At 36.6% G+C, this 11,190-nt stretch overlaps 1 protein-coding gene across 1 annotated transcript in view; it reads right to left on the bottom strand.

Moving 5' to 3' along the window:
• Nucleotides 1–2,305: 2,305 nt before the first annotated feature.
• Nucleotides 2,306–11,190, bottom strand: part of LOC114282126 (putative disease resistance protein At4g19050) — a 121,196-nt gene continuing 112,311 nt past the window's right edge. The window contains exons 7-8 of the mRNA XM_082890148.1: nucleotides 3,842–4,098; nucleotides 2,306–3,106 (exon numbers count right to left, since the gene is read on the bottom strand). Coding sequence (XP_082746274.1) covers nucleotides 3,854–4,098 — 245 coding nt within the window. The 3' untranslated portion in view covers nucleotides 2,306–3,106; nucleotides 3,842–3,853. The remainder of the gene's footprint in view (nucleotides 3,107–3,841; nucleotides 4,099–11,190) is intronic.

Genomic DNA, 11,190 nt, shown 5'->3' with positions numbered 1-11,190 from the left:
ATCCGTTGTCATTATTTACAATATGATCACAATACGCTCAAAATATAAAACAATGTCATAATTTTACAAACAATTGTTTAAAGGGAAATTTGGTCAAAACTCTCTCATAATAAAATTTTCATACATTAAGGAAAAGCACAAAATTTTTTCTTGAAAAATCGATTACACATCATTATTATCAAAAATATCATTAGTGAGTAATTTAATAATTTAAATTTTAAATTCCTATTTTAAAAAAATAAATTTAAATTGATACAAATTTTGATTTAGACATCGCTTTTTAATAAAATTAATATTTTTAAAATTCTCTCGTCAAGATCTATTAAATAAGATCTATGAAATTCTTTTAAAAAATTAATAAAATTTTTACCGTTGAAATTAGCGTCAACAGTAAAATTTTACTCTATCCACTATAAAACTTATTGTGAATCAGAGTAAAATTTTATTATAAAATTTATATTTTATTTTGTATTGTCTTTAGGATTAAATTGATTCAAATTTAATATTTTAATGACTTAAATGACAAAATCAAAACTTTAAAAACTTAAACGAAAAAGATGTTAAATTGTAACAACCATAACTGTAGAGTAATATCAACTTGGAAGCTTATACATGCCACTGCCCATTTTTCAATCAATCAACCCACATTAAGATTAAAAGCAACTTTTTTGAGTCTCACAAAACACAAAACAGAAGGTTTCGAATTCACCCATAATTATTACATGGCTAATAATAAAGTAAGTCCAGTTGTACCCACAAAACACAAGGTTTTGCTAGTAGTATCATCAACCCACCAAACAAGAACACACACTACAAAGAACAAATAGTAAGAGCTAATAGCTTATTCAAATTTAGACAATAGTCCAATAAAATGTAATCGTAACAACTAAATAGTTTCCACAAACATAAGAAAACACCCTGTAACCTTGGTTGGTTTCTCCAACTTCTTGATCTTCATAGAATTTGAGAAAATTATGCCTCAAAAATCACCTGTCACGAAAAAAGCCAAATCTAAATAGTTTAAAAAGAAACTAGAGAGAAGAAAAATACTAAAAAAGGAACAAACACATGTTCTCATATATATATATATATATATGTGTGTGTGTGTGTGTGTGTCTGTGTGTGTGTGTGTGTGTGTGTTTCTTTTTTCTTTACTTCCTTTTCTATCGAACAGACAACATGGATGTCTCAACAACATATGCCATATCTTAGTTTAGTTAACAAATCCAAAGATGCCAAACAAAAAAATAAATAAATAAATAAAAGCAAAGAAAAATAGTTATTAGGTCAACCTCAAAAGAAGAAGAAAATTATTAGGAATATCAAAAGGGATAAAAATGCTAAAACAAGAACAAAGTACAAACATATATATATATTCCATCTATTTGTTTGTACTTTTATTTTAGCATAAATTTCTTTCCAAATTTTTTTCTTTCATTAAAAAGAAGCCTATATATGAACTACCATGTACTATGCTCTGTCTGTTTTGAAGGGGAAAGAAACTTCTATGAGAGGTTTTTTGAAAAATATGTTCAGTAGAAAATAGTGTCCTATATTTAGTTAGGATTCTAAAAATGATAATACTAATAGTCGTGGTAGCAGTGGCGTGAGTTGTGATAGTGGTGGTTCGAGTGGTAGCTATGGTAATGGTAGTGATAATGGTGGTTATAGTGTGGGTAGAGAGGTGATACTAGTAACTGGTGGGTCGTTAAGTACACCAAAAATAAAGTCCAAACTATACCTAAATTCGGTAGAATAATGGGAATCTAGGTATCGATCCACAAGGACTAATGTGAAATTCAACTAATTTTAATGGCAAGTTTCCTAGATTAATTTAGACGAGAATAATTGATGATAATTAAATTAAAGCGAGAATTAAAATAACAACTAGAAAATTAAAGGGTAAATTACAAATACACCCCTGGAAGTTTGCTTAAAGTATAGGTTGTCCACTGTGATTTGAAAAATTATAAATACTCTATTTTAAGAATTTTTTATTTAACAGAATTAACTAAAAAAATAAAATTCATAATTGCTCTCCTATAGAATAATAAATTTACTTAAATTATTAATTAAAACATATTTGCGACATCATTAAAAACTGTTAATTGACTTGATGATTAATTAATAAAATGAGCAATTTGTTATGAAATTAGAAACCTCAGGGGGTGGAATATAATTTCCAGAACCACAAGGGGCGATTCGTAGTTTGATCAAACCTCTCGGGGTGTATTTGTAATTTACTCAAAATTTTAAACTAACACTAAAGATTAAGGTTGAGAATTCGATTTGGGAAAAATCCTAGGGCAAAGAATCCACCACTAGTTGCATAAATAGGGTTTAACATCGATATCTAACTGCAATACAGTTTGAACTACGCAATGTTTCACAATTACAAGTTTGAAACATTGATCAAAAGGATTGTTGCATTTAACATGTAGGCACAAATCATCTTAACTAGTACAAGTCGTTTTCTCTAGACTACGGTAGTAATACGACTCGTCTCTCATAGCATGACTCGTCCCATACTTTGAGTAGTATGAAAAGTATTCAATAATTACAGAAAGTACAATACAGAAAGGGATAGAAAGATATTGAAATTAAAACTTCAAAAACATTCATACAACTTGCTCAAACCATTTAAACGATCAAAGCCTAGTTAAAACTCTATTTACATGGCTAGGGTTTCATCAAAACCCTAAAAAGAGAAGCCGGGCCGCTCATAGAGGAGTAGAAAGATGATGAAGAAGTTGCCATAGAAGACCTCCAATCCTTCAACTCCAAAACCCTAGCCTCATTTGCCTCGTTTTTCAGAGAATTTTCGAACCTCATAACAGCCTTCTTTTCCTCATCTTATACTTTTCTAGTAAAACAGGTGACTTTAGAAAAAACGCACACAAAAATCGATGTGGCCACACGTGCAAAAAAGGTTGCGCATATAGGAAAGGCTCCATACGTACCCTCTTCACATGCGGATTATGCAGTCCGTTTTGATCTTCAGGAAGGGGGCCACACGTGTAGGAATGACCCTCTCTACACATGCGATGCATGCTTTTCAACTAAAATATCACTTTTTGGCTCATTTTGTACTTCAAACACATCCAACCTGATTCACATCAAATACTAGTAAAATATACAAAGTTGCATTAAGAAGAGGGTTAAGAAATCTCAATTATAAGCCTCAATCTCAATCACATTCCGCAACTTACAACTTGCTAATCATCGAGTAAGGAAAGAAAGAAAGAAAGAAAGAAAGAAAGAAAGAAAAAAGAAAAATCTAGTTTCATCCTCTTTTGTGGAAAGAATTGCATTTAGCATATGTTTGAATGGGATAATCCTTTGTGATATGTTTAAAGTTGAACATATTGAAATATGAAGAAAAACATTAATTGATGCAAGGAAATGCTATATGCAAGTTATGTCATTTGTGAGTTTGATTATCATAAATGGTATAACTCAATATCATGGGAGTCATTACTAAAAATAAATAAATTAATTAATTGAGTTATAACCAAATGTCACATGAAGTATAACTAAACAACTCTTGGATCATATAAACAAAATAATGTCATAACTAACATTATAATGTGTAATAATTAACAACACTATAGGTCATAACGAATGACACATAAATCATAACTAAAAGTGCATATAGTACACAATACCATAAAATTTTCATGCTTAGCATTCCTCAAAAATAAAGTTAATTGGTAAAAACAAGAACTAACATTTTGCGCAATGACATTTTGTGTGTGTGTGTGTGTGTGTGTGTGTATCATTAGGATATGTATGCATAAACCTTTCCTCTAGAGAGTTGATAATAATCTGCAATTGTTAATACCTGACAATGTTGTTAATTGTCATCGTCGTCAAAGTCATCTTCGACAAGATCGTCATCGTCATTGTCAAAGTCATCTTTGACATGATCGTCATCATCATCGTCATTTTCAACATGATCGTCATTGTCATCATCAAAACCAAAGTCAAAGGCAAAGCCATCATCATTGTCAAACTCATCTTGAACATTGTCATCATCAAAGTACAAGTCAAAACCGAAAAGGGCAAGTTCCTCATAGTCAACAACTCCATCATCATTGCCTATGTAGTAATTAAAGAGAAACTAATGTTAACATTTGGCAATGTTGAAGTAAAAATCAATTTGTTTGTAAAATAATGAACCTATAGCCGCATCTTCTATACTGCAAACAATTGGCGGTGGCATGAAGCATATCTGAAGTAGTGGCGGAGCTAGAATTTTGGCTCAAGCAATAGTAAAGTAAAATGATATGTCTATAATAGTGTTACCCACCCTGCTACACTTCAACCTTAATAAACTTAACCCTCATTTTTAATCATGACATTGACTTAGACTGTAATGATCATCTCCAAACAAAATAAACTATTTTATTGAGAAATTTCATCAAAAAAATAAATAATCATTCTACATATTTGTATATATATATTTGTCACAAAAGGGGGAAAAATACCAATAAGAACTAACTAGCAAATATTATAAAAAATAATAGAAAACAAACATTTAAAGATAGACTTTATAACATCATAAAGGTAATTTCTGTCATAAAATAAACATTTGAATAGTACAAATTATAAGAATTATTTTTAAAAAAAGAGAAAATAAAAAAGAGAGTATAATCAAATTTAGAGGGGGAAATTGAAAGACTATTTATAAACCTATACTAAAACATAGATTTTAGAAAGTTGAGGAGGGGCACGTGCCCCTCCTGGGCCCATGCTCCCTCCGTCCCCAATGTGAAGAGAGAAATTCTATAATTCACACAATAAAAATGATGTGTATCATATGTTTAATTATTTCGTTCAAAAGAAAAAGGGAAAACTTCACTTTACCCTTTGTAGTTTGGGTTATGTGCAGTTTAACCCCCTTAATATTTAGAAATGACCGCATAACTCCCTTGTGATTTGTGGACTGAAGTGCACCGTTAGACCCGTTAACGATTTAATAAAAAAGATTAAAATACCCTTATATTTTCTTCATTTGTTTGAAAGGTAAGTGCACTTTAACCCCTTGTGCTTTATTCCATATGCGATTTGCCACCTTGAAATTTGGAAATAAGCATATAACCTTTTTTTGTCTACCACATGTTTTACACTTGTTGTTAAGTTGGACCGAATGTTTAATGGTTCACTTTAGTCCACAAACTACGTTGGGGTTATGTGATTATTTCCAAACGTTAGGAGGTAAACCGTACATAACTCAAACCACAGGGGGCAAAGTGAAGTTTACCCAAAACAAAATGTTTAATTATGAATTTTATGGTTCTTAGATATAATCAATAGTGATGTTTGTCATGATTTAGGTATGATTCATTATAGTGTTGGGTATGATTTAGTTATGACTAATTGTAATTGTTACTTTGGTAATGATCGAATTTTTTTTCGTTATACCTGAAATGATATTTGGTTTATGACTTATTGTGGTGTTGATTATGGCATATTGCGGTTACTATTTTAATTATGACCAATGAGGTCTTTAGTTATGTTTCAAGTGAATTTTGGTTATGACCCATTATTATTTATTTATTTTTAATTATGACTGAAAGTGATTTAATTATTAAATTTGTAATATTAATACCACAATTATCACAACTTGCGTACTATAAAAATAGGTGTGTATTGTATGACCCATCTCAAGAATATTTATATACTACTAATTCTTAAATACAAAGTTCATTGTATCTCATATGCATCATTTTACGTGTTTTTTTGGTATATATTATGACAATTTGTGATACTTATTCCCTAATTTTCTAATAGATTTACGAGAGTTTGTTATTAAAAAATAAAGTTAAACATTACAAAAATGCCTAAATTTATTTTTGAATCACAAATTACTGTAATTTTATTAAAAAATTACATAATATTTACTATAAAAATATATTTAAAAAAATACTTGCACCACCTCCGGAAGGGATTTCCATTATTGTTGGACACCAATAATTATATGAACCCCACTTAACTACGCCGAATTTACCAAGAATGAGAATGTGTAGTTCAGATTGAATTTGTGTAGTGTGTGGTATATGTGTGAAATAAATCTGAACCATAAAATGATAAATCTAAATAGTTAAATCTAAATTTGTAGTATTACTGCGTTGGACACACCATGGTTGTTAGTGAGGTAGCCGTGTGGTTAGGTTTAGTACCTTATTTCACCATTTTGACTAACTAGTATTTACCTTGTGAAAATATTTTTAGAAGTTAATTTTATTTTTCACTTTTATAATTTGACTCAAATTTTATTTTGATCCCTATATTTTAATTCCAATTTCAATTTGATTATCTCATCCAAATTTTCATTATTTTTTTCTATGTGTACATTTCAAAATTGTTAATTTTAACTTCCAACTTGAATAGAAGGACCAAACTAAAACTAGATTTAAAGTATATAGACCAAACTATTTAATTTGAAATCATAGGGACCAAAGTGGAACTTGGTTTAAACTATAAGATTTAAAAGCCTAATCTAATTACTAACTTGCTAATTTCCTAACTTTGCCAAAAATAAAATAAAATAAAATTAATAATTAAAAAATAAATAAATATTATCATTTTGCAAACTTTTTTTTTTATCAGCAAAAAGTAAACTTTATTGATGAAAAAGCTATATAAAAGTGAAAAGCAAACGTCAATAAAGGGAGGAGAAGTGCAATAAGCATCATAGCTAACCACAACAATCCCAACTAGGTTGGCACTGAAGGGCTAAGTCAATCATATGCAAGCACTAATTTTCCCTAAAGTTTAACCATATTCATTAGTAATGTGAGAGATTGTGTAGAATATTATGTAAAATATTTGGGATTCTGAGAGGGAGATTTATGATCTGGCTTTGGCCCGCGATAAAAGTCGGGCAAAATGAGGGCCGAGCGTGTTTGGGCCGAGCTAACTTGGGCTTGTCCAGGGGTGGTTTTTCCCGGTCGAGGCCCAGGACCATGTTTGGACCGAGCTACTTGGGTTTGTCCATGTCCAGTGTCGGTTTTGCTCGGCCAAGGATCAGCTCCCATGTCTAGGCCGAGCTTACTTGGCCGAGATGATCGCCCACCAACCCGAGTTCCATGGTTCGCACGTTTAGCTCAGCGGGAAAGGCCTCCTGTTTGCTCGCTCGACCTGTCTTGAACTCAGCTCTGCCGAAATGCTATTGAGCTCGGTTGTTATGGAGCTTGGCGAGTGAAACACTCAGATTCGTTACGCAGCACGGTCGTGTGAGGCCAAGGTGATGCCGCCGGGCTGCCGAGTTCCTGCTAATGTTGTCTGGCGGTTTGGTTAGGTGGTGTTCGCTGGATTTGTGCTGACAAATGGGAGAGTAGCTCCACATGTCAAGAGACTAATGGGTGCAGAGTTGAGCGCAGAAAGTATATAAGCATGACTATGCCCCCCATGCTGGGAAAAAACATCATTTGGTAAGATAGATTTACATTCATTGAGCTTCTATCTCTCTCTCTCTCTGGGTGTGTGCTAACTTGACCGTCGGAGGGGTTTCCGGTAACACACCGCCAGGTAGCTCACCGCCGTTGTGTTCTCAGGTTGATCGGATAGATTCGAAGCTTGGACGAAAGGAGTACGAACAACGACGAATATTTCCTCCCAGTACAATTGGCGCCATCTGTGGGAATATTTTTGCAGACAAAACCTTGTCCTCTGAGCTCACCTGATCGCCTCCCATGGCGAACAATGACGAAACACCATTGTCTGCCATTGACGGTGTTACCCCGGAGTCAGCCAGACGGAGAGACGGACTCCCCGCCATTCCAAACATGGCGGATCTAGAGACTTCCCTAGGAGGACCTCCGAGAGATGCACAAGATAAGCGCTCCAGAAGTTTTAGTCGCTCTCAGAGCCCAGACGCACACTGGCAGTGAAGAGAATCACATGCTCGACATCTGGAGCACAAGTTAAGGGACCAAGATGCCGTCATCCAAAGAATGGCAGCAGAGATGGAAGTTCTCAAACGCTAGGTCAAAGGGAAGGGTGTTGCTGGAGTGGGAGACCACAGTGAGCGCACCCAACCCCGCCGTTCAGGAAGCTAGAGCCAGCGGCGCACTCCCTATCTTTCTATCACCAGAAGCTATAGGGGTAGAGACCTAGACACGCCTGTAGAGAAGTCTATAGCGCAAGATAGTACCTACCATCCCTCGCATCCGTCGACCACTTCGGGATATTCATACTCCGTCTGTTCATAGGACTTGAGGGATGTCCTGAAGGAGCAAGCTCGCCGACAGGAGGCGGAAAGGGTGCCGGCGTTCCAGCGGTTATCCTACGGAGGTCACCATAGTGAGAAGGTTATGATGCCGCCGCCCCGTTTGGCCGTACCAGTTCCTTTGGACACCGACTTGGAAAGGCTGAACGCCTCCCCCTTCTCCCTTGAAATAGAGACCACGCCGCTCCCAGCGGGCTTTCACCAGCCCAAGTTTACACTTTATGACGGAAAAAGTGATCCGTACATGCATGTAGGCCACTTCCAGCAGGATATGGCCGGACACAGGCGAAATGATGCCCTTATATGCCTAATTTTCCTATCCAGCTTGGGCGAACTGGGCTTGAAATGGTTTAAGAAACTCCCAAAAGAGAGCATTGAGAGATGGCAACAGTTGGCAAAAGCATTCGTGACTCGTTTCAAAACCAACACCAAAACGCCAATGGAAGTGGACCACCTTCTAAGTGTCAAGATGGAGTCAAATGACACCCTCAAGGCATACAACTCTAGGTATTGGGAAACCTTCAATGAGATCCTAGATTGCCCGATTAACCTGGTAATCACCCAATATAAGCGCGGTCTCCCAGTTGGGCATAGGCTGAGGGACTCACTTACAATGAACCAGCCGACATCGATGGGGCAACTAATGCAGCGCATCAATGAGCACCTCCGGGTAGAGGATGATGCGGCAGCATCCACCGCGAAGACAAATTTGGTGGTAACAGAAAAAAGGGCGGCTGGCAAGGTGCACGCGATCGGACAGGAGATTAACCGTCCAAGTGATCGCGTCGGGGAATCAGACCGTGGACCAAATCATCAAAACCGGGGTAGAGGTCGCCACAACGACCGAGCAGAATATTCCTGCAATGACGCGGCTGATGCTAACAGAAGGTTGAACACCCAGACGGGCATCACCACGGTATTTAAGATTCCAATCTATCGCATACTTAGTGAAATCCGTGACGAGGATTACGTCCGATTTCCTGCTAAGTTGGGCGATGCGCAAAAAGGCTTCAATCTGCGGCACCGCTGCCCTTATCATAGGGAGCGAGGACACCGGACAGAGGACTGCTTACCTTTGAAGCAACATCTTGAGGAGTTAGTCGCCGCTGATCACTTAGACCTTTACATTGATGGGGGCGTCAAAGCCGCGCATCCTACCCCAGCTGATCCTAATGGTTTGGATGACTTAGAGGCGCCCCCTCAAGAAGTGGTCAATGTGATCCACGGCATAGTGGAGCCGACGCGTGTGTGCGAGCTCCAAGGAATGATCAAAAAGGCAGAACATATGAGGGAAGTTTTGTCAATCTAGCCCGCGGTCAAAAAGGGGAAGACCGAGGAAAAAAACGTGATTAGTTTCTCAACTAGGGACCTAGAGCGCATTCAAACGCCACACAACGACGCCTTAGTGGTCACCCTCCACATCAGAGAGTTCGATGTCAGGCGCATCTTGATTGACCAGGGAAGCTCACTTGAGATTATATACTACGATGCATTCAAGTAGCTCAAACTCCGGGACACAGACTTGGCCCTAGCAACTTCGCCACTGGTCGGTTTCAACTCACAACCCAAGTGGCCTATGGAAAAGATAATTTTACAGGTCAAAGCCGGATCCGTGGTCAAACAGGTGGGGTTCTGGGTATTGAAGGTGTCATCTACATATAATCTGATCCTCAGTAGGGGATGGCTTCACGCTATGCAGGTTGTAACGTCGATGTCACGACCCCATTCTGCCCCTAGTAGAATGGTGTCGTGATGGCTAGTAATCCGAGATTACCAAAGGCCAACTTACAAAAATTCACACACAATCAGAGTATACGTATGGGGCTTACAAGTGCGGAAGCAATATATATAAATCCAATTAGTCCATAAGAGCTGTGCATAGATTAAATGATATGACATACATCTTATCAAGGTCTTACAACCTGAATACAATAAAATAAGTACATAATACATCTTGATCAAAAGGCTTCTCAAGCTGACATAAACAAAAGGAGTAAACTACAAGCCAAGAAGCATGATCTTCAAGATGCTACAAAAATGCAAATCCAAAACAAGTTACAAATAATCATCTAGGCGTCGCCGCCTTCTTGCTCAACACCTACATATATATATATATATATATATAAGGAGAGGGTGAGCTTGGATACTCAGTGAATGGTATAAGTAATAAAGCTTTGAATGAATGATGTCCGAGATCTTTTCCAAAACAATACATATCATAACTTTACAAATCAAAGAGATGAACTAAGTTCATCTATCAAATCTTTCAAAGCTTCTTGGATGTCAATAACATCTACATAATACCAAAGGATGACATTAAACAAAGGTGCTATAAAAGCTTAGAGTCCTCTAGCACGTAAGGACTTGTGCTACAAAGGCTTAGAGTCCTCTAGCACGTAAGGACTTGCCAAGAATGTCATCCAAAACAAGGCTAATACATGATACACAAAATAGGGGTATTCATTCATGCTAAACAAATACTTTTTCCAAAACAAAACAAAGCAAAGCTTTACCAAAACTTTATAACATAGCTTTATTAAAAATACCACTCACTTTGTTCTTCAAGCGTCGGGGTCAAAGCAAGAGTCCAAGTCCTACAAACACATGGCAAAGTCTATTGAATGCACTCTCAAACAAGCTTTACATGAATGCAAATGATCTCAGCATTCCTTCAAAACTAAGTCGGACCAAAACAAAACACTGTTTCTCATCTCGGGAAAATATAATGGGCACCAACCAGGTCTTGGCCGAGGTCCCACACCTCCTTGCTGAGGTGTGGTCCTGATGGCCACATTCAAGGAAATGAAGTCGGAAAAATATAGATTTCCCTCTGCTGAAGAACATGAACATGAAGAACATGAAAAACATGAATGCTCAATCACAACTTGTTATTACGAAATCTGGGATTTCATGAGATGAGTTCGAAAACATAGACCTGGGTATCCATACTTGAAGAT

The sequence above is a fragment of the Camellia sinensis genome, chromosome 10 (assembly GCF_055761805.1).
Source record: "Camellia sinensis isolate YWXY chromosome 10, ASM5576180v1, whole genome shotgun sequence".
In the NCBI taxonomy this organism is placed as follows: domain Eukaryota; kingdom Viridiplantae; phylum Streptophyta; class Magnoliopsida; order Ericales; family Theaceae; genus Camellia; species Camellia sinensis.
The sequence above is the reverse complement of the archived record's forward strand: the minus strand, read 5'-3'. Positions and strand labels throughout refer to the sequence as shown.